Consider the following 24,193-nt stretch of genomic DNA (forward strand, 5'->3'; position numbering starts at 1 on the left):
GAATGTTTCCATTGGTTTTCATGAGCCAGTCATTTTCTTCTGCCTTGAGGGTAGTTGTTAGAAGTCCAAAAGTATCACCAACACACTTGCCCCAAAAAGCTTTGTATGAGATCTTCTTTGGAAAACAAGCTACTTGATCATCTCCATTGTCCTGGAGGATAGGGATCCTTATCTAAACTTCATAGTTTTGATTAAGTGCAGAAGATAGTACTTTGTATCTGGCAATCCCAGTACGAGGAAAAGAAGTATTCTGTAGGTAAGAATTTTCCATCCTGGAGGAATCCAAATGACATGTTACTGCTAAATAGGTTATGAAGTTAGAGCAGTTTTCACACCACAGAAAATTGTGAAGGTGGCTTCCTACCTACCAAGACTCATGAGAAAACCATTTTCTGTCGTGCTCAGCTGACTAAATGTGGTCTTATGCAGTGTCAGTATTCCTAAGGACTGCCATTTTCTACCAGTGTAAGAGATTTCTAGCATAACTAGAATGTAAATGTGTCCTGGCCCAAACATCAGTTGCTTAGCTTTCATTTCAGATGTGAATATTCAGACTATTTTCTAAGTCACAGCTGCTTGGTTTATGGATTAGCCCCTTGATGAGCCTAAATCCATCTGAAGCATGAGAATCAATTCATTAACGTTTGAAAACAACAGTCGGTAACCATGAGCAAAAGAGCAGTTCACCTCTTCAAGGATCACCGATACTGTCTAATCAAGACCCAGGCCAGGTAGATGCAGACTCCTGAGTTACTGTAGCCTTAGAATGCCCTGCTTGCCAGAGTGTATTTTATTTCTGTCATGTGGATTCATAATAAAAACATTTTCCTGGCTTCTTTAAGTCTGCAAAGTGAAAGTAGGGGCTTCTACCAGTTCATGGTAACTCGCCTTAAGGGCTTGTTTTTCCTCCCACTTTTGGTCCTCATCTCCAAGGGTGGTGATGTAAGAGTGATGGAAAGTGGTTTCTACGAGCTCTTACTATCTGTCTGTGTTTCATGTTTCCTTGCAGCTGGATTTGATTACGGATCTTTTGGGCACACCATCGCTGGAAGCAATGAGGACAGCTTGTGAAGGCGCTAAGGCGCACATACTCAGGGGCCCTCATAAACAGGTAAATGAGAGGGCGGGGCTTGAAACTGGTAACCACCTGGATAGGACTTCTCTTCCAACAGAATGACTTGAGACTTTTTAAATAAAAACATAACTTACAGGTTTTATTTAGTTTTTATGTCATGGTCATAAATAAAATGTTAGATATTTGTCAAACCAAATAAAGTATCATCATTCCCAGTGCGGTGGGAGAAAGTAAATACTTCTGTAGCACAGCTGCTAAGAAATGACTCCTGGCTTTTTGTCTCCTGGTTTTTGATGTGTCTAGGAAAAGTTACTGGGGATGGAGCTTTCACTTCAGTGCCGTGTATATCAAAATGTCTTTTCTAAATACTGAGCCAACACTTGGTTTCTCAGAATATGAAGCTGTTTCTGTTGCATTCTTGCCACTAACACAGAATCAGATGTGAATGCTCATAGAAAAGAAGTATGAAGTGAGATAGCCAGATTTACACTGAACAGTATTGCTTGTAACCAGAGAAAGACAAAATGGCTTTTATCTCCACTTGTTGGTTTAGCAGCATTTTTTAGAAGCACTTTCCCTAATCTCTTTTGGACAGAACAGCTTAATGATGTGAAGAGTAAAACAAGGGAAATAGTTTTCCTAAAAATGACAAACTGAAACAGAAAAGAGAAAGATTGAACAGGAAGACTCAGCAACTGATTTTCTTGGGCTCTGTCTTGTTTTTTTTTTTTAATTAGGCATTTAGATGATCTGATTGATCTCAATGGCCAAATGACAGACCAAATTTGACACTGTTCTCAAATTACCAGCCAGACATTTAGGTGAGGCCTTGTCTTCCCCTTTTCTCTGTAATTCCAGTGTGACTCCAGAGCTTCCGTTTTCATACTGTATAGGTAAAGTGTGTTCTCTTCTAAAACCAGCCCAAACTAGAAAAATAGAGATGTACATGCTGATATTTTAAATAACCCCCTGCCAGTTACCGCCTTCTGTTGCATTTAGTTTATAAACTATGAAATAATTTGAGGCCCCAACTCTCTTAGAACAGCACACAGTAAGTCTTAACCTAGAGGAAGGTTCTGTATTAATGGAGAGAACTCAAAAGATCCGTTATGTTCTATTTTTTGGCCATTATCAGAAATATTAAAGTAATTTATCAATACTTCATTGTAAATGTGTCCTTGTAACTAGCAAAATAACTTTCCTCTTTTACTGATCTTAGGTCAGTAAATCTTTCCTGGCTAAAGGTAGCCAGTAATGAAATGTGATTAAGATCACATACCCTGGTGCCACCCTTCCATCTCTAGAGGAATTTTAACTATTGCTAATGGTTGCCAGCTAATTAATCCTTTGTGTCAGAGCTGCTAAACTACAACCGAGAGAGCAAGGCTTCCTAAGGATTTACTGCCTGCCTTCTAGAACAGCTCAAAAATGTAACATACTACACCAAAGGTAACTATGCTCTCCTTTGAATATTCTTGGCAGTGAGTCCTTTTCCTACTAGAAATTTTAAAAATCTATTAGTCATAAAAACCTAGAACTTTCAATTAAATAAAAAAATAGTAAGTATCATATTATTATCTAAAACAAAGGAGGGAAGAAAGGAAAATTTAAAGTCCTGTATTTATTTAACTAGTTAAAAATAGGTTAAGATGTTAAACAGAATTTTTTCCTATACATTTTTACTCTTAACAGTAATGCCTCTTTGAATTTATTTTGCTTATCGTTAAATTTAGTGATAGTCTTAAGAGAGCACCACAGTAAAAGTTAGGGGTAGACCTGGCTAGCCTTGCTATTGTAATATTTTGGTTTGAAGAGAAGACTGGTGGAGTGGAAACAAATTAGCCAACCATTTTTCCCTCAAAGTCTAGATATAGATACAGTTTGCACAAGACTTTAAAGTCTTATCTTTAGATGCTTTTAATCAATGCTAGAAATTGTCTCCTAAGTCAGATGTTCATGGTCTTTGAACACTAAGCCAGGTAGATTTGTATAGAGTAAGTTATATCTACCATATATAATTGAATGTAAATGAACTTAGCATATTACTTGGTTCCAGTTTTCCCCCAGTATGGAAATTCAGGTTTTCATCTACATTTGCTAGTTGATCTTTATACAACACTTCTCTCTAGAAGTTAGCAGACCCTTGAAGCTCTTTACTTAAAGCCATGAGTCAGACTCTACTTTTCCCTTTCCCACTCTCTAAATTTGGTCCCAAGTCTAGTATATACACTATAGCTTGTGTAGTTCTGTACATCATGACTATTCTGCAAAGGGCATAGTTCTTAGCTCAGCACCCCACACCAGATATATACTCTGTTTATATTTCTTTGGTCTGTAGTGATGAAGAGTGCAGGCTGTGGTGGCAGTCTCAGGCTCACCACAGGGCACAGCATGTTGACGGTGTCCCAGGAGTTGTATGCTACAGTTTTCAGACAGACTGAATATGAAACCTGCCTCAACCGGTAACTCACTTTAGAATAGTATCTGACATTCTAAACACTTGATAAATATTAACAATTAAAGTTATCACCCTAAAATTTTTAGATATAGCTTGTGATGATTTTTTTTTACTAACAATATTATGATCAAGTGGAGTTTGTTCCAGGGATTCAAAGATGTTTCACCTACAGAAAATCTACTAATATGTTTTTACATTTTAAGTGAGAAAAAATCACGATTATCTCAATTGATGCAGAAAGGGCATTAGGTAGGTTTGGTCCTTTTTATGCATTACCATGATAAAAGTTCTTTACAAAAAAACTATAGATAAATTTATAGAAAAGTACATGAACAAGGCAGAATGAGCTGTATTAACACATTACTAATTACATGAGATAAAAATGCATGCACACAGAAAAAGCCTGTAACTTTTAGAAAGGACTCTGAATTCTCAATGAAGCTGCTTAGACTATTGGAGGTCCTTGCAGGTCAAGTTATACCTTATGGTACTTATTCTAAATTACTTGATATAGGGATCCCTGGGTGGCGCAGCGGTTTAGCGCCTGCCTTTGGCCCAGGGCGCGATCCTGGAGACCCGGGATTGAATCCCACGTCAGGCTCCCGGTGCATGGAGCCTGCCTCTCTGCCTCTCTCTCTCTCTGTCTCTCTCTCTCACTGTGACTATCATAAATGTAAAAAAAAATTAAAAAAAATTAAAAAATAAATAAATTACTTGATATAGGAGTTAGATGAACTATAAATAAACTCATGAGGAATACTTCGAAAATTTCAATAAAAGTTTTTGAGTTTGGACTATAAAAAAGAAAAACTAAGCTTTTTTCAAGTAGTTCCCACTTAAATAGCTACTCAAAGTTAGATGGAAATAACCATTCTTTATTACTAACAATAATTTCTAACAATAATTAGAAGTTTGCTATACACTAGCCACTGTCCCAACCACTACACATTAGTTCATTAAATCCTCATAGCACTATAATGTACCGTTTGTTCCTTTTTACAAACAGGAAATGAAAGATTACAGCACACTGCCTGACAATACACCTTCACAGCAGATTTTTTTTATTAGTTTCATTTGTATGTATGCAAGTACATGTAAAATAAAAATTTTAACAGTTTGTCATCCATCACTACCCCATGCTATCCCTGTCACCTCTGGATTAATTTGAGAGTAACTTCCCAGACATGTTTTTCTAAGCATTTATTTATACATATTTGTACAAACAGAAATATGTACTATTATTTGTTGGGACTTCTTAAAAAATATAACCATACATATACAAAAGGAGAATCAAATTAGCTATTATATAGTTATTATATATATTATTATATAGTCACAGATTACTGTCTCAAATTAATTTTCTTATGTAGTTGGTTAATATACTTCCATACACTCTATCAGTCAGGACTCTTCAGTGAAGTTCAATTAAAACTGGCTTAAGCAAAAAAGGGAACTTACTGGCTCATGGAACTTTTTATATGAAGTTGTTGGTCTACAGCTGACACAGGCCTAGCTAGATTCAAGTAGTCAAGTGATGTTCTGAGCCAGGAATCTGACTTTCTCTGTTCTGTTTTCCTGTGTGTTCACAGGATTCATTTTCAGACAGGCTTTCTTTTCCCCTGTGTGTTTGTAAAAATGGAACCAGCAGTCCAGGCCTACATTCTACTAGCATATCAGTCCTTCAGGAAAGAGCTTTCTCAAACAGATCTAGAGAAAATATGTGGAAGGTCTCTGATTCTGATTCAGTTATAAATATGTTTGGTTATGAGCAATAAAAAATCTTGCTTCCAGTGGTTTAAAGAAATAGGGGTTCATTTTTTTTCTCATATCAAGAAGGTCCAGAGGTAAGCAGCCTGAAGCTGGTACAGCAGCTCAATTATGTCATCAAGGACCTAATTTTTTTTCTTTCTTTCTGCTCTGCCATATGTAGAATATTGATTTCATACCCCCTTGCTTATTTCCTCCTGGCTACAAAATAGCTATAGCTTGGAATCATATTCACATTCAAAGCAAGAAAACAGAGGAAAGAAAGAATACTAGTGGTGTCTGTCCCTTTTATCAGGAAAGGCTATTTTCCCAGAAGCCTGCCTAGCAAATTTCTGCTTATATGTCCTTGTCTAGAACTGTGTAATATGTAACCTCCCAGATGTAAGACAAGCTTAAAAAAAATGAGTGTTTTCTAACCTCTATGATAAAGGTGGGTATAGGAGAAGAGGATGGGGGGGTATGTGTTGGATTAGCCAGTCCATTGGCTCTCCCCTGTTTAAGAACATGTGTCTTTCCCAGAGCCAGTCAAGGTGTTCAGGGGAATATTTCATTCGATTGGCCAGGCCTAGGTCAGGTGCCCATTCTTGGAGTTAGATTGCAATCAGGCTAGGCTTGATTTATGAGTAAAAAGGGAGTGGTTCCCCAAAAGTCAAGGAATGCTGGGTAGACAAAAACACTGTTCGGTATTTTTTATTTGTTGTTTCTTTTCTACAACTCAGAATCTTGGATGAATGCAATCTTAGCTGCCATGGCCCAAGCATCTTTTAAAGTAGATACTTGGGGCACCTAGGTGGCTCAGTTGGTAGAGCTGCTGACTCTTGATTTCAGCTCAGGGTCATGGGATTGAGCCCTATGTCAGGCTCTGTGCTCAACTCAGAGTCTGCTTGAGATTCTCTCTCTCCCTCTCCCCTTGCTTGTTCTCTTTCTAAAATAAATAAAATCTTTAAAAGAAAAAAAAAAAGTAGATACTTGTTGGGGCACTGACCTGTTGGTAGGATTGAAAAGTCTATTATCAGCCCTTAGTCTTTTGTTCGTCTAAAGTTTAGATTTTCCTTTTTTCTCAGATTGTTCCTGACCAGTCATGACAGAAATACATGTAATATGTTCACTAGAGTGAAAATAGTTCTATCTCCTGACAGGAACCATGTCTTACATTTAATAGATTATGTTAGAGTTCATTCAGTTCAAACCAATTATTTTTCAGGTCGGGATTTCTTTTATATAACCCCGGAGTGCTCACTATACAGTGCACTGTGCATTGTGCATTCTTAATTAATGTTGCTGACTGATGATCACAGCTTCTTTGCCACTAGCTGAAAATTTACAGGACAGGACTTACAGAGCTGAGCCAGCCAAGCCAACTCTATTGTGGTGACGAGCACTCTGCTCTTGGCTTCTGATGACTGTGACATAATCAGTTGGACCCCTCACCTTTCATGTATCCAGAAGCTCATCCTTGCTTCATTTCACTAATAGTCATTAGTCATTAATGGAGTACTCTTTATAACCCTTCCTGTCCTCGTGATTAAACACTGGCACCCACTCACTCCTAAGTGGCTTATAAACTTGCAGAACAAACAGAAAATGGACTGGTGTGTCTTAAAGGGGAAAAAGTAATGTGTATGGGAATGCCTGGGTGTCTCAGCAGTTGAGCATCTGCCTTCGGCTCATGGCATGATCCTGGGATCCCAGAATCGAGTCCCACCTAGGGCTCCCTACATGGAGCCTGCTTCTCCTGCCTGTGTCTCTGCCTCTGTGTGTGTGTGTGTGTGTGTGTGTCTCATGAATAAATAAATAAAATCTTTAAAAAAAAAAGTAATGTGTGTGAATGTTGGGGGAAATGACAAAAACTTTCTCCCAAATGAAATATTTAGGGCATATTTCTAAGCATTCTGGTTTTTTTTTTTATTCAAATTGATTCTGTTGTACTCCATGAAAAATACAAACTTCTTGTCTAGTTCTAATACCCTGTGCCCAACTGGTTTCAACCATAATGGCTGGTGAATTAAAGGGGAAGAAAATGGAAGAGAATCCAGCATCTCTAGTATTGCATCTTTCCTGTGGAGCCTGTGCTTAGGAACTAAATTATTAGCTCCTTCTGGAGAGGTATTGGCATAACTGAACTGACTTCTTTTTCTCTGACCCCCTTCTTAACATGCATATAAACACAGAAAAGGAGAAAACACATAAGATAGCTGCTCCAGGCTGTGGTGAAACTTGGCCTTAATTTTAATGTGTTTGTAGGGTATAATTCTGCAAAGAAATATGAGATGGGAGAGGGTATAAAATTTCAGGTTGCCTTAACATTCAGTCATTTGATTTTCACAAGCTCCTCATGTATCCAGTCATCCTCAAGTCTCAACAAAATTTGCCTTCTAATTTGTTCTCTATTCTCCATCCTCTAAGACTGTTTGTTCATATGTTTTCCTTGCCCATCTGAGACCTGATATTCATCTTTGTTGCTCCCACACCTAGCCCAAACCCTGGCATTTGGTGGATGATAGATGATTAGCAATGCTTTGGATCAGTAGGCTGCTCTGTGCCAGTACAGTCTAATAAATGAGAAAGCTGAAGTTCTAGTGACTTACCTGAGTCTAATGTTGGCAAAGTTAGAATTGGAACCCACCTGTTCTAGTACTTATCCCAGTATTCCTGTCCCTAAGCTATAACACACCTCCACCAGAAAAATAGGATTAAAGGTTGAATTCACTTAGAAAATGGAAAGGAGGGGTGCCTGGCTGGCTCAGTCAATGGACCATGCAACTCTTGACCTAGGTTTGTGGGTTTGAGCCCCACGTTGATGTAGAGATTACTAAAAAATAAAATCTTAATTTAAAAAAAAAGTCAAAAGGGAAGAATTGCTTATGGTGAGATATTTTAGTCAGTAAGAATAGGCTGGAATTTGGCTGCCAACCTGCATAAGCCATTGAAAAAGACCAGCTATTTGCAGTCAAACCAAGAATCAGAATCTTTCAAAAGTATAAATTACTTCATTTTACACAGTAAATAAATTCTTATAGAAAATATGTAAATTAAAAAAAGAAAATATGTAAATTAAGTTGTAAATTAAAACCTCTTGCCTTCACTCTCCACACGTCACTCCTTATCTTGACTAATATAGATCATTTCGAGGCTACCATAGACTTAAGTATTTTTAACAAGAAATACTTCTCTATCTGCAAACAGATATTTGAGTGCCAATTATAAATGGGTTCTGTGCACATAATGCTTTTTAATCTGTCATAATCCTATATAGTTTCATATAATTTTAGAACTAAAGTAAATTTCAAAGATCATTTAGTCCAACCACCTTGTTCTGTGCTAAAGGATATTAGGATTCCGACATGTTGATTTATCTAATTAGTGAATTAGAACCCTCATCTCATGGCATCTCTGTCCTTGATCCTGAAGAAAACTTCCGTGAGGTGAATAATTATCTCCTGATGACTTTGAGATGGCTTGCTGCTATTCTTACTGGATTTTATTATGTGGCTTTGTTGAAAGTAGGCAGACATGTAAGACATAGTTTACATGCTTCTTTGCACAGTTTACATGCTTAACTTTGCATGTGGCTGTGGTTTTATATATTTTTGCCTCCCATGTCCAGGCATGTTTAGTTTCCCTTCTTGCCAGAGCATTTATGGTTTAAAGCTAACAGGAGCACCATATTTACAGGATTAGTTTTCATTTTTTGTAGGGTCCTTTGTGTGCTAACCTACAATAGGTAATCCTGCAATATAAAATATGCTATTGGAAGTCAGTGACAGTTGTTGCTTCTGAAGATTGGTTAATGAGGGGAATACTCATTCCTTTTGAGGTTAGACATATGTGTGCACATGTTTTTTGAGCTGGGTACTTACCTTGTAATAAATTGGCTGTATTCCATATCTTCACAGAAACTCACATATTTTAATCCTTTATTTTTTTACAGCCATCTCTTCCTGTACTTTATACCCTGTCTAGCCAGGCTACACATGAAGCTGTTCATCTCCTTTGCAGGATGTTGGTCTTTGATCCAGTAAGTAGTATTTATTTTTATTTTTTTTAATGAATTAAAAATACATGTGTTCTAAGAAAAACATCCTGGCTTTAAGTAAATGAGCAATATAAAGAAGGACTTTTCAAAGATAAACTTCAATCCCCAGTTTCATATGTATCATCGTGCTCACTTGCTCACTCATCGCACAGAAGTTTGATTTCTAACACATAGATATGTAGGTGAAGAGAGATAGGGAACTGTACCATCCTTATTTATCTCAGGATTTGAAAAAGGAGTTTGACACCAAGATAAATCAGGAGAAAAGAATTTTAACATTCTTGGAAAAAAATCTGCCCATTATATTGTATAAGAAGCTGTTTTTGCTCTTTTGGTGATTGAGATAGTAGCTTTATCAAATGCCATTTCTAGACTTGACTCTTCTGGGACAAAGTTCAGGTCTTCATTTATCTACTCATCCAAAGAGTATTTATTATTCATCTCTGTGCTGGTAGCTATTGCCAAAGAAGACTCAAAAATGACAACATTTAGAAAAGAACATCTTACTTGCCAAGAGTATAAGGAAGTCCTCAAGTACAAAACACAATAGGTACTTAAAGGGGGAAAAAAACCCACAAAAGTACCATTTGTGATGTTTACATTGGTATGTTCATAATGAGAAAACAGCTACATCTCAAGGGACAGAGTGAATTTTTTGTTCATTTGGTGTTTACTTTGTGGCTTCCATTTGTTTATTTTGGTATGTGAGGTGCCTCATGATATAGGAAACAAAGCAGAGTGGCACTTCTCGTTTCCACACTCCCTCCTTGTGGTCAACTTCCTATCATTAAGGATAGTTTCCACCATATAACCTGTTCAGTGAGCTAGTGACTTAGGTCGTTAGATTTTTTTTGTTTTATTTGGCAAGTTTATCTACATAGCTAAACTATATATACAACAGGAGATGTTAATACATAATGACCTTTTACATATGTTTTATATATCTTTTGTGGTTAACAAAACTAGAACCACATGAACTTTAGTCTTCCAAGGTCATTTCTGTCTACCTCTAGAGGATGTTATAAAGGCCCTGAGGTTAAATTTTACTTTTATGTGTTAGAAATATGTTACACTCTTTATTCTGTTTAGATTAGGAACCAAGAACCATATGATTCACCTGTACCAGGTTTTACTTCCAATACTTAAAGCTGTAAAGTGTCCTATTTCTCTGAGATCACATGATTAGTAATGATCTTGACCTGACAGGAGCTCATAATCTTTACAACCCTAAGACTGGAATTTTGTAAGCCATATGGTGGATACCAAGCATGTTTTCCTGAGACGCCTTTTAGACATCAGTTCTATACATGAAATGTAGTCCTTTTTCCTAAAGAGTGGGGTTAATTAAAATGAAATGAACCTAATTAAAATGAAACTTTTGGTATGCTTATAGTTATACATTAGATTAATCTCTAAGAAGGAGGTAAGATTTATCTGGTAAAAAAGGATAGATTCTTTTTTTTTTTTTTTTTTAAGATTTTATTTATTTATTCATGATAGTCACACAGAGAGAGACAGAGAGGCAGAGACACAGGCAGAGGGAGAAGCAGGCTCCATGCAGAGAGCCCGACGTGGGACTCGACCCCGGGTCTCCAGGATCGCGCCCCGGGCCAAAGGCAGGCACCAAACCACTGCGCCACCCAGGGATCCCAAAAGGATAGATTCTTATTGGACCTATGTAAATAACTACATGGTCATTTAAGAATTTTTTTAAAAGAATTTGTTAATCCACCCTATGTAATATTTACCTATTTTTATCATTGTCTTATAGAACAAAGCCAATTGATATATATTATTTGTTTACAGAATCATTTTTAAATGGGCCTGATGCTTTATTATGACTGATATAAGGATTCTTTCCAATTCGGAGGGATTTTGAGATCTATTTCAGTTAGAAATAGATACCATTTTTAAAGAATGTTTCATTCTGACTTTAATCTATTAAATTGAGGGCTAGCAAGAAGAAAGAAATGAGGTTTTTAAAAAGTATCCATTAAAAATAGAACATTACCATAATTAAATCAGTTTATTTAGTCCAGTAAGTCTGAGATAATTATCTAAGTACTTTTTTTATCTTAGGTTAAACAGTCTACTGCCACGTGTCTGCTCCTGGACTGACACATTCCTGAAAATCCTGACTCAGTTACTTGGTGTAGTCTAGGTGATAGCTGTCTGTGGTGATAATATCAGCTATACCCATATGTTTTTATCCTGAATTCAGTAGTCAGAAGTATCTGGTGTTAACAGTCCCCTACTGGGGCTCTTGTGATGTTTCTCATGGAATACTTAATTCCTTAGCTTGAAGTAGAACCCTTTAGGCAAATGTAAGGAGAAGGCAGAAACCACTAGAGGATAAGGTTAAAGGTCTCTGTCTCTTTATTACAATAATATCAACAGTATTGGAAAGGATGGGGTGTAGTAAATAATCAGTCTATAAAGATGTAATTAACTATTAACTCAAATAGTGAAGGCTTAAACAAACCTCCAGAGACATTAATTTATCTAAATGCAATAAACAGTTACAAGCAATATTTTTAAAAAATAATAATTATTATTCGGAATTTAGATAAAATTATTCACTTTTTTCTCTTGCCAGACACATAACTGTTACCTTGCATACCCATCTTCCTATCATCACATACTCTTCTACACTCTTTACAAAAATACATATTATGTTGACCCAAAGAAATTTGCACAGCTTTTTTAACTTTTTTTTTTTTTAAGATTTTATTTATTTATTCATGTGGGACACAGAGAGAGAGACACACAGACACAGGGAGAAGCAGGCTCCATGCAGGGAGTCCGACATGGGACTCGATCCTGGGTCTCCAGGATCACACCCTGGGCCGAAGGCGGCACTAAACCGCTGAGCCACCCGGGCTGCCCCTTTTTTAACTCTTTATTGATGGCTCCTCTATAATGTATTAATGAAGAGCCTTTGTATATTAAAATTATATTGTTCATATATCCAAACATGGTTTATTAACTCAAATTAATTATTACTAAGGTCTTAATGTTAACTAAGAATCGGATTAAAATGTAAGTTGGCAAATTAAGTCCTTATGATTTGTAGCATTCTAAAAACTAATTTCTTTTTAGCACATTACCTATTATCATTCATCTAATGTAGTTGAACACATAATTTTGCAATTCTGTAATCTTATACAAAGGGATATTAGTTTATCTGGCCAGCAAAATCAGTAGGGAAAAAAAATCAAATTCAAGACGATAAGGTTTTTTGTGAGAAAACAAACCCAAAACTTCTAGAATGCTGTAGTGGCATTACTTGTACATGGCAGTAAGATCAGGAAGAAAACAGAGATATTTATAATTTTATGACTATTGGCTTGGACTGATTTGTTCAAAGAGTCACCTTGCATAGGAATATCACATGACCTCTTTATCTTACACAATTATATACCAGATATTAAAAGTTTTAAGTTAAGAGAAATATTTTGCTTCTTACTCTATAACTTACTAACCAAGAGTACCTTTTTAATTTACAGTTAAAGCTTTATTTAATCTTTGAGTTATAGCTTTTTTTTTAAGGTTTTATTTATTTATTTATTTACTTATTTGAGAGAGAAAAAGAGAGCAGAGAGGAGCAGAGGAAGAAGGACAAGCAGGCTCCATGATGAGCGTAGAGCCTGAAGCAAGGCTTGATCCCACAACCCTGAGATCATGACCTGAGCCTAAATCAAGTCAGAAGTTTAACTGACTGAGCCACCCAGGCGCCCCTTTGATTTATAACTTTAGCAAGAAAAAAATTTTCAGTAGCCCACCTATTTAATAAATAAGGAGAATAATGTTTTAAAAATCTCTTCATTTCGGGATCCCTGGGTGGCGCAGCAGTTTGGTGCCTGCCTTTGGCCCAGGGCGCGATTCTGGAGACCTGGGATCGAATCCCACGTCGGGCTCCCGGTGCATGGAGCCTGTTTCTGCCTATGTCTCTGCCTCTTTCTCTCTCTCTCTCTGTGTGACTATCATAAAATAAATAAAAAATTAAAAAAAAAATCTCTTCATTTCTTCATATGTGTCTTTAATATGTTGATATTGGTTCTAAAAGCCAGTTGGAATAGGAGTTTGCCACATTTACTTTTTAAGAGATCTCATAACATGATATATTAACTCCCCTCAGAAATATACAAAGTACATCAATGTGTTTGCTTAGAAATATTTTTCATTGAGATGCCTGGATGGCTTAGTGGTTGAGCATCTGCTTTTGGCTCGGGTCATGATCCCAGGGTCCTGGTGTCAAGTCCCACATCAGGGTCCCACAAGGAGCCTGCTTCTCCTCCCTGCCTGTCTTTCTGTATCTCTCATAATAATAAATAAATAAATAAATAAATAAATAAATAATAAATAAATAATAAATAAATAATGTTTTTTAAAAAAAGAAATAGGGGGTCCCTGGGTGGCTGTGGTTTGGCGCCTGTCTTCGGCCCAGGGCGTGATCCTGGAGACCTGGGATCGAGTCCCACGTCGGGCTCCTTGCATGGAGCCTCCTTCTCCTCTGTCTGTGTCTGTGTCTCTCCCTCTCTCTCTGTGTGTCTCTCATGAATAAATAAATAAAATATTTTTAAAAATATATTTTTATTTGTAAAAAGGGAAGTTTTATCAACTCTTAAACTAAAAGAGCCAACTCTGATAACAAAATCTAGGGTAGAAACAAGCATCCACTTCTATTATAAATGTTGATAAGTTAAGGTATTTATACAATAGGTAATTAAGAATATATATGATATGGGATGCCTGGGTAGCTTAGTCAGTTGACCATCTGACTCTTGGTTTCAGCTCAGGTCATGATCTCAGGGTCTTAGGATCGAGCCCCCATCAGGCTCCCTGCTCAAGTGGAGAGTCTGCTTGTCTCCTGCTCTCTCTGCCCTTCCCCTCACTCACATGTGCACATTCTCTCTCTCTCTCTCTCTCTCTCTCTCTCTCTCTCTCTCAAATCAATCAATCATTTGGGGGGGCAGTATAGGACATAATTAAGCACCACTAGATTCTTCCAAAGAACATTATTGAAAATCGAATAATTTTGTGATCTCTTTCTCAATTTAGTAAGGCAGTCTTTCTTTTAAGTCTTCATACCCTTTACAAAATGACAGTCTCCTTTCTTTACCCTTGTTTCAGAAGTTCTAAAGAGACATTAATTTGTTTAGAGAAATGAAAGTTGATCATTGCATGGTAGGGATTTGATTTACTTCTTGTTCAAAGGTTTCCCTTAGGTAAGACACTTTAGAGGACCCCATGTTGGTGCACACAGAACATACAAACACAGAGCATCCTATCAGTAGTTGGGATAATACCAAAATCTTTTCAACCCTGTATTCTGAAATTTCAGGATATATCAGAATCCACAGACAAAAAAATTAACAGGGAATCCAGATTCCAGCTGCTCATGGCAACTGAGAGAGAGACCCAATTTCTGACATCTGCCACCTGACAGAAATGACTTAATGGTCAGATGATAAAATTAAAACTCAGATTTAACCACTGCTGCCACCAAGTGTGTTCACGATTGACCATGCTCAATCAGAAACAGAAATAGACTTGTCCAGGAACCAGTTGTAGTGTGCAAAAGCCAAGGAACTCAGTCCCTCACATGAGACTGGCCAGAGGCACTGAGGCCTTCAAGGGACCCAGTCCTAGGAAAAGGGTACTGTCAGCCAGCTTGTTTCTTTTGGTTCTGATAATAGATCTTGATCCCAGTGGAACCTCCGGGAATAGCTGGACCCATTTAGAAAAAAAAGAAGAAACTTACTTGCTGAGAGTACCAGCAAGTCAGGCTTCAGAAGGGCTGGATCACCAGATATACCATATGAAAGGTAGTGAAAGACACAAAATCAAGGTTGTCAACTTTACATTCTTCTGTTTGTGGTAGATAAACAGCAACTGTCTTTTGTGATTATCATATCCTGAAAAGTTATGACTTGCCTTTTAACATCAGCATAAAAATCAGAGATATAAGTGTTTTTAGGGAAATCAGGTTCATGGAAAATATTTAACATTTTGTTATTTGGGGTGCCAGAACCAGTCAGGATGACCCAGTTAGTTTTGATTTGAGTACCAAATGGTTTTCTTTGTTTTTGTGTTATGTGAAGTGCTTGATTATACTCAAAATGAGGTAGAGTGTTCATTTTTCTCTGACTCTGTACTGAGTCCATCCTTAAATACTTTAAAATGTACCTACATGTCCACAGAGCTAAAAAAGAGGAATTTTTCTTAATGGAGAAATGAGTTTATGATTTATGTAAATCTGAAACTTCATTAAGTATTCTGATCTAAAGTGCTAGAAAACCACAGGCCACTGGTATTCAGATGGTGCTAGCCACCACAACATGGCATTCAGACCTTATCTGCTGCCCAACCCTAGCACTTTCCCCATAGGCTTTTGCCCTAAGTTCATTTGGCATTCTAAGAGAATAAATGTTTCAGGCAGCTTTGTAAAATTGCCACTGTGATCACATCTCTACCAAATGCTGAAACATATTTAGAAAATATAACTGTTATTTAAAATGTAAACTTACCCCTTCGAAGCATTGCATATTTAAATGTCATGGTATTTGCCACTTTTGACCATGCATCTAACTATTTCAAGGTAGGAACTCTAGGATCTTAGCAGAGTGCTTCCTGGTGGTATATGGTGGTTGGTTGTCCTGAGTTATATACTCCCTGCTGCTATGTTACCTGCCTATACATTCACTCATTCCTCTTTATACAAGATATATTATAAATTAAGGATAAGCTATGAAGAGCAGTTACTGTGTCTTATGAAAGATCCTGTGTGGACAGTCGTGTTTATCTGTAGTGTTGATGTCCTGGTCTCCAAATTTGATTTCAGTCCAAAAGAATATCCGCTAAGGATGCCTTAGCCCACCCCTACCTAGATGAAGGGCGACTACGATATCACACGTGTATGTGTAAATGTTGCTTTTCCACCTCTACTGGAAGAGTTTATACCAGTGACTTTGAGCCCATCACCAATCCCAAATTTGATGACACTTTTGAGAAGAACCTCAGTTCTGTTCGACAGGTTAAAGGTGAGTATCTTTCTTGGCCCTTGGCCAGGCAGAATGAATAATAACATTTTCCATTATGTGGCCATGAAAAGCTGAGTCTGGATGGTGACCAAAGTTCTTCTATACGTTTATTTTACAACCTTTTGTATAGCTGTTTGTCCAGGGCATATATGCCAAGAAAGCTATGTGTGTTATAAAAACACTGATTTAATATTACATTCAGTGGTAGGTCAGGCAGAGAGGAGCTTTCCAAACTGACTTACTTAGTAAGTGTGACTCAAAGTAGATAATATGTATTCACTCAGTGTGATTTCACTGAAACATATTGGACTGTCTTATATAACATGCAAATTTTAAAAAGAATAAACATCCAGTGAGGGAATCATTCTTTGAATGATCACAAGAGAGGGGAATTTCTGATAGTCTACTCATAAAATTTCCTGACATGATCTCCTATTGGGGTAGGAATGGAGGTTAAGGACATCCAACATTCTGAATGATTTTAGACATTTTAGAAGAGAGTAGTCCCCAAGATAAACAGCCTAGAATTGTGTACCTATACACGAGCTGTGGTTTTTTTAAGTGATTTTCAAAAGGGTAATAATTACCAACAATTTAGAAGATTCATTCATAATGCCAACCCTGTGGAATCATTCAAGTTTATAGACCATTTTACTCCTCCCACAGATGGGGTTTCAAACCCATATAACACCACTTGGTCGGTGGGGTGAAATGGGGAGGTTGCCTCTGTTTAGCAGGCACTGTCATTTTGATTTCAGGAAAGTTCCACTGGATCCTGCCTGATACATGATCTGTACGTTTGATCTTAACTAAACCAGTGGGAAATGCTGTTCAGAATGCTGGCCAGTTAGCCAAGAATCCACTGCTCCCATTCCTGCAGATTGTCAAGAATTATATGATGTTTGTTTTCTCCGCAGAGATTATTCACCAATTCATTTTGGAACAGCAGAAAGGAAACAGAGTGCCTCTCTGCATCAACCCGCAGTCTGCTGCTTTTAAGAGCTTTATTAGGTAACTATATGTATATAATTCTTACTTTCTTGTTATTGAAAGGGTGCCATTGTGATTTGGTTGTTCAGCATATTTGTTTTTATTTAGATTAGATAATACAGATAAAAAGATAAATATAGATAAAACTTCTTTTACAAGTTTTGGTTTTAGTCAAAAGCAAATTAAAAATGTACGCATTCATTTTTACACTGATGCCAATTTAGTGGTTGATTTGGGGTGGTGCTTTGGCAGTTTTGTTCGCAGATGATCACCGTACAGCAGCATGGCAGCCACTGCCCTCGAGTTAACATGGTCCTCTTGGTTCCTACTACCATCCCCACCACCTTAATAATAACTACAAGCAAGATTATTTTATAGGTATAGTGCTGGTGTGTCCTATCTAGAGTTTTCATAGCTGCTTTGGAAACCAACAAGCCTCATTTGCTTGTGTCTCTCTCTGTCCTTTCCTTCTCAATGTCTTTTTCCCTAATTCCTTGCATCAATTAAAGTCCAGTAAGGAGAAAGAAACCACACCCATGAATGTGAAGAGGGAAAAGTTTTTTTTTTTTTAAGATTTTATTTATTTATGCATGAGAGACATAGAGAAAGAGAGAGAGGGGCAGGGACATAGGCAGAAGGAGAAGCAGGCTCCATGCAGGGAGCCTGATGTGGGACTCGATCCTGGGTCTCCAGGATCACGCCCTGGGCTAAAGGTGGCACTAAACCATTGAGCCACCGGGGCTGCCCTGAAGAGGGAAAATTTAATAGAAGCATTAACTAGAAAAGATGGTTAACTTCTAAAAGGTATATAAGAAGATTCTGGAGGGTCCCAAAGTAACAAAAGCAGAAGGCAGGTACTCCCTTTAGACTGAGGAAGAGTGAACAAGGAGGAAATTAAAAATTTGGAGGAGATCCCTCCACTCAAGCCTAATAAAATTTGGACCACTTAGTAGAAGATATGGCTGCCACAAGAACACACACAGTTTGAGGGTGCTGAAGATGCTTTTCATATAAATTTTTTTATTTATTTATGATAGTCACACAGAGAGAGAGAGAGAGAGAGAGCAGAGAGCGAGACAGGCAGAGGGAGAAGCAGGCTCCATGCACTGGGAGCCCGACGTGGGATTCGATCCCGGGTCTCCAGGATCGCGCCCTGGGCCAAAGGCAGGCGCCAAACCGCTGCGCCACCCAGGGATCCCTGAAGATGCTTTTCAAAAGGTGTGGGTGGAATTGGTCTATCAGAGAGGCCTGCTGGGTCCCAGAGAAACTTGCCAGAAAATTTGGGTAGAACAAAACTGGGCCTTCCACATTAAAAGATCCGACACAACCAGGAAGGAAAGCTGCTTAGGAAGCCTTGGCCTTGCAGTATCCTTCCACCACAAGCCAAGTAGCAAAGGATAACTGTGAGTAAGTGTCTGGCTCCACTATAACAAAGCAGGACACAGAAGGGTGGATTTAGATATCTGAGAGGCCACACTCTTCCTCCTTTCTTCCCCACCTGCCTTTCTGCCTCTCTCTTTTCTCTCTTCCCCTTGCTTCCCTTTTAATTGGCCTTAACATGGTGTTGAAATTGATTAAATTTATTGAATCCATTTTTCATGAATTTTTGTTTAGAACTTTTTAAATCAGGGTGACTTTCATTTCTTCCTTGTATTTTTCTGTGGAAAGAAGGAATTGGGTTGTATGTTTATTCCTCTGTGGTTTAAAATTACTTTATTATTTTCCCCTAAGAGTCAGTGACCCGGGCAATCATGTGTTTTAATACCTTTCAGGTGTAAGTTATTCATTATCCCAGGCCCCAGGGAAGCAAAGTGGTTACACACACACCCTCAAGTTTATAATCTAGTTAACAAAATTAGATACATGAAATAACTGAGAAAATTGATCTATGGATAACAAATGCTAAATGATTATCTATTACTACTGAGTTCGTACTTGATAAAAGAGTGCGTATAAGGCTCGTTCACATAGGTTTCCACTTAAAGTCATTGTGTTTTGAGAGGCTACTTTTAAATGGATAATTCTGCATCCTGTAAGATTATTTTCCGGTTGATTGTAGACATTATTACTTCCTTTATATTACAAAGTAGGCACAGTGGAAGGCACTTTGCCTACATTATCTCATGTATTCATCACAATGTCCTATGAGGTGGATGGCAGGCATTATCCCTTTCCAAAAGAGGAAAGATGAGGGCATTTCCTCGATGTCCCACAAGTAAATGACACATCGTCCTCAAGCCCATCACTGTTGCCTTGCTTATAGATACCGATTCTTGAATGAACAATTTGGAACAAATACAGCTTTAGAGAAGTTAAATAAAATCCAGAAATGGACTTTATAATTTTTTTAAAGGAAGAGAGGAAAACACACAGCATTGACTCTCCCTTTTGCCTTTTGTGGTGTCAATAGCTGGTTTCACCATATTTCCATTTTCTTCTAGTTCCACTGTTGCCCAGCCGTCTGAGATGCCCCCATCTCCTCTGGTGTGGGAGTGATGGTGGAAGATAATGTACTACTGAAGATGTAATGTAGCTTTCCACTGGAGTCTGGGATTTGCAATTCTGGAGGTTAATCATGCTTGTACTGTAATTTTACTAATGAAGTTTTAAATTAACAACCACTACTTGTATGATATGAATAATATTTAGAAATGTTACTAGACTTTTAATCTTGTAAAGTGGTTGTGCTTTTAGAAGAAAAATATTTTACCCAGAGTTGCACATGTTTTATGAATTTAGTGCAGCTGTTATGGCTCACCTCAGAACAAAAGAGAATTGAACCAAATTTGGGATTTTGGGGTTTTGTGTTTTTGTTTTGTTTTTCTTTTTTTAAAATGAAGTGAGATTGTTCACACATATACACACACATAAAGGACAGTCATACATTTTGATATTTGAGCCATTCCTGAAAATTTGGGGTTTTCTAAAATGAAAGAATCTAGAAACCTTGCCTGCGACCAATCATGGAGCCACATGAGCTGATCGTGGCTGCACCTGGGGGGGTGGGGGGTGGGGCATGCCACCTAATGATCAAGCCCTATAATTAGCTTCTCATTAGAGCCGTGACGGTGATGTGTGCTGTCTAAAATCCAATGTTGTGGGTAGAGAGAATGAGTTTGTGACTAGGAGAGACGAAACTTCTGTTTTCCTTACCCAGTATAAATATATATATATATATTTAATCTATTTTTATTAGAAGTTTTTCTGCTCTTTCTTACATAAAGAAACCCCGAAGCATGCATCTTTCATGTGTGTAAATAATTCATTTCTGGGCTAATTTCAAAAGAATCCCAACATTGCTGTATAGAGAGAGAACTAGCTTGCACATTTTAGGTCTGTGAAATTTTGTGAGACTTTTCCTGCACTGGACAGTAAAAAAATAAATAAAGACAAAAACAAATTTTTAAAAATTTTAAAGCCACAAAAAAGGCACATAGGGAATTATGTCAAATGTGTTTGTGTCCTTAGGCAAAGCTGTGGGAGTCTTGAAATGTCACAGTAGTAAATAACTTATTACTTTTTGACAAATTCTTTTTTCTGTTGGAACACTGAATTCTTCTGTGCATATGTATATATGAATACAAAATTGAAGGCCTCTACCTCCTGGAGTTATACAACTTGGCTTGTTTACCTCCACATGCTGATGATGACTATTTTTTTTTTTTTAAGTTCAATGTGGAGACTTGAAACTTGAATGTCCCTTCCAACTTTTATATTAAAAATAAAAAGACAAGAAAATTGAAGATTGTTTTTCACCTGTACAAGGAATACTAATGGATCGTCTTAAAATTGGTCTAGGAAAAAACCTTGTTGTGTGTTATGGACAATTAACTGTTAAAGTTATTGTAAGTTATCTGTATTTAGCAGAGTATTTTCATCTTGAGTGATCTGAGCTGAATTTGAAGACTATTAATAAGTTATGTTTGGAAGTTTTAACTTCAATGAAGTAATTATTTGCTGTGAAAGAAACAAACATTGAATTACTAAACAAAGATGGTGCAATATCTTTGTTTTTTTTTTATGAGGCTCCTGAGAATCAACCCAACTGAAGCATTTCAATTCACTTGAATGAGAAACGTGTTTAGTATCAAAAGAGCCCAAGAAGACACTGGTGTGAAAGGTACAATCTCAGAGGTTGGTCAATTACCGTGGCACACTTACTGGTCACTTTGTACAATGTAGATTTGAAGTACAGTGGTGAAAACATTAAATGTGACATTCGAAAAAGATGTGTCATTTGTTTTCTTTCAATTCTTTTCCTTTGTTTTCTCTTTAGTATAGTTTTTATTCCTGATTTTGCAGTTTTAAGACATTTCCTATTCATATTTCTATTTTGATCTTTGCGGAAATTAGTTGTGGTTTTTAAAAATCTTCCCAGAATCTTTACATTGCCAAAAATATATCAAAAACTTATATTTAAAGACATTATGAGTCAAATATATATAATTTGAAAGTCTTTTCAGACCTTAGAGTCTAATCCAGTGGTTTAAAAGCCTTTTTTTTTTTTCTTTTTGAGCAAAGAACTCTATTTTCATGTGAAACCAAATTTCAATACATTGGAGTCCAAAACATTAAATACATAAACTGGTTGAAGCAGACTGCTGAGGACTTGACCTTACCCTTCCCTTCTTTTCTGCCTCCTTCCCCTGGCAGCCCAAAGGTAATTCCAGTGAAGGACAAAGTCCCAACTGGGTGGTAGTATAATTATGACCTGACACCAGACTACCTAACTTTGGAATACCTTCCCTGTGGTAGATAAGGCAACATGACTCTTGAGTTTGTAGATGGCATGTATTTCCCCTGTCGTTTCTTGATTTAGCAAAATGGATTTTTTTCCTGACTTGGAGGGAACTGACTGTTCTAACTCGTATAAATTAATACACTTACACATATTAGTTTGTACATCCAATAAACTTTTGAATACCTACTGAATACAAGAATTACTATCAATAAGCTTGAATAAGGAAACTAGTTGTTATTACTTACAAGAGAACAATATGAATTGCACATATAACAGTTTGAAACAAATTCTTCACAAATATTAGAGAAAATATATTGACCTGTTCCCACTGGAACCTGCTCAGCTAAGCAAGGATGTGTGTCTCATTTTTTGTTTGTTGTTTTTTTTAATTTAAAGTTGTTGATAATTGCAAAAATGTGGAATTTCTACAGTCAGTAGAATCAGTATGGACAGATAAGTTAGGGCTCTAATCAGCTCCAATTTGTTTGCTGTTTAGGTATAAGAACCCAGAAGATGGAGGTAATTTCTTGTGATAGTTCATAAAGTTTGGAATTTTGTTTTTCTTCTATGCTAAATCATTTAAAATACTACTCATATTAAAAATATATTAAATAATAGAATATGACATTTGCATGAATTTTGAAATAAAGGCCCCTTTTGGGGGAGCTGTTTCCTACTGTGCTCTAAGTAGTGTGTAAACACCATGGGTAGTAAATGAGCACTTTGAGTCTTCTCTCCCCCTCTCCTTCCTTAAATACTCTTTCCTTGTCTTCCGTAATACACCACTCTGTTTTTCTCCCTTCTTAGGGGCCTATATAGGCTCCTTTTTCTGCTCAATCCTCATAATGTTGTGCTCCCTCGGCTAGGGATAAATCCTGGCTTCTAAAGCCACAGGTTTTTGATGTGGCTACTTGGTAGAGTCACCTGGATAACTATCAGAAATTCTAGTGCCCAGGGGCAGCCCCGGTGGCTGGGCAGCCCCGGTGGCTCAGCGGTTTAGCGCCGCCTGCAGCCCAGGGTGTGATCCTGGAGACACTGGATCGAGTCCCACATCAGGCTCCCTGCATGGAGCCTGCTTCTCCCTCTGCCTGTGTCTCTGCCTCTCTCTCTCTCTCTCTCCTCTCCTCTCTGTGTATTCTCATGAATAAATAAATAAAATATTTAAAAAAAAATTCTAGTGCCTAGGCTACCCCCAGACCAATTAAATCAGATTCTCTCTAAAGGCAAGTCAGGCATCAGTTTTATGTTTTGTTTTGTTTTTTTGTGAGATTTTTTTTTTAATTCTCCAGTTGATTTCAATGTGCAGCTAAGATTACAATCCACTGTTGACTACTCTCATCTTGTGACCTCATCTGCCCTCATGGCCTCAATGAGTGTAAGAGAATGAACCCAAATCTCTTACCTATATACCCAGATTTTTCTGCTAGGTCCCTATTAGAAATTTCCACTTGGTTATCTTCTAGGCATTTCAGACATGTCAAAAATGAAATTAAGGGACGCCTGGGTGGCTCAGCGGTTGAGCATCTGCCTTCCAATCAGGGAGTGATCCCAGTCCGGGAATCGATTCCCAAATTGGGCTCCCTGCAAGGAGGCTGCTTCTCCCTCTGCCTATGTCTCTGCCTCTCTCTGTGTGTCTCTCATGAATAAATAAGATCTTTTTAATAAAAAAATTAAATTAATGTTTCTCACACAACTTTATTATTATTCTCACTTTTCCATACTGGTTTTCTTTTCTCCCATCCTAGACTAGGGCCATCCTTAGCAATTCATGAGGAATTGTGGAAGAAAAAGGAATTGTATGTTTGGGGGCAAGAGGGACAGAGTTGTGAGCTGGCCCAGGCTATAGCACCCTCTTCACATAAGTTATGACCTGTGCCAGGGTGGTACTCTTGATTTAACTTTTTTCTGGAAGAGGAGGTAGAAGACAATGGCTCAAGTTACAGTGTTCCATCTGCTTCCTTCCCCTCAATCCTGGGCCTGGACTTCACCATCCACCCCATTATTTAAGCCAGAAATCAGTCTTCCTCACTCCCATCTTTCCTCCAGAATTCATGCACATTTTGCATTCCATTCTTTAATATTC

The 24,193-nt window shown here is 37.5% G+C and overlaps 1 protein-coding gene across 1 annotated transcript in view; it reads left to right on the top strand.

The window, feature by feature from the left end:
• The window catches only part of NLK (nemo like kinase), a 161,789-nt gene extending 140,199 nt beyond the window's left edge, over positions 1-21,590 (top strand). Inside the window, exons 7-11 of the mRNA XM_055334265.1 lie at positions 1,010-1,111; positions 9,232-9,318; positions 16,181-16,379; positions 17,297-17,390; positions 19,811-21,590. Coding sequence (XP_055190240.1) covers positions 1,010-1,111; positions 9,232-9,318; positions 16,181-16,379; positions 17,297-17,390; positions 19,811-19,865 — 537 coding nt within the window. The 3' untranslated portion in view covers positions 19,866-21,590. The remainder of the gene's footprint in view (positions 1-1,009; positions 1,112-9,231; positions 9,319-16,180; positions 16,380-17,296; positions 17,391-19,810) is intronic.
• Positions 21,591-24,193: the final 2,603 nt, after the last annotated feature.

The sequence above is a fragment of the Nyctereutes procyonoides genome, unplaced genomic scaffold (assembly GCF_905146905.1).
Source record: "Nyctereutes procyonoides isolate TBG_1078 unplaced genomic scaffold, NYPRO_anot_genome, whole genome shotgun sequence".
Taxonomy (NCBI): domain Eukaryota; kingdom Metazoa; phylum Chordata; class Mammalia; order Carnivora; family Canidae; genus Nyctereutes; species Nyctereutes procyonoides.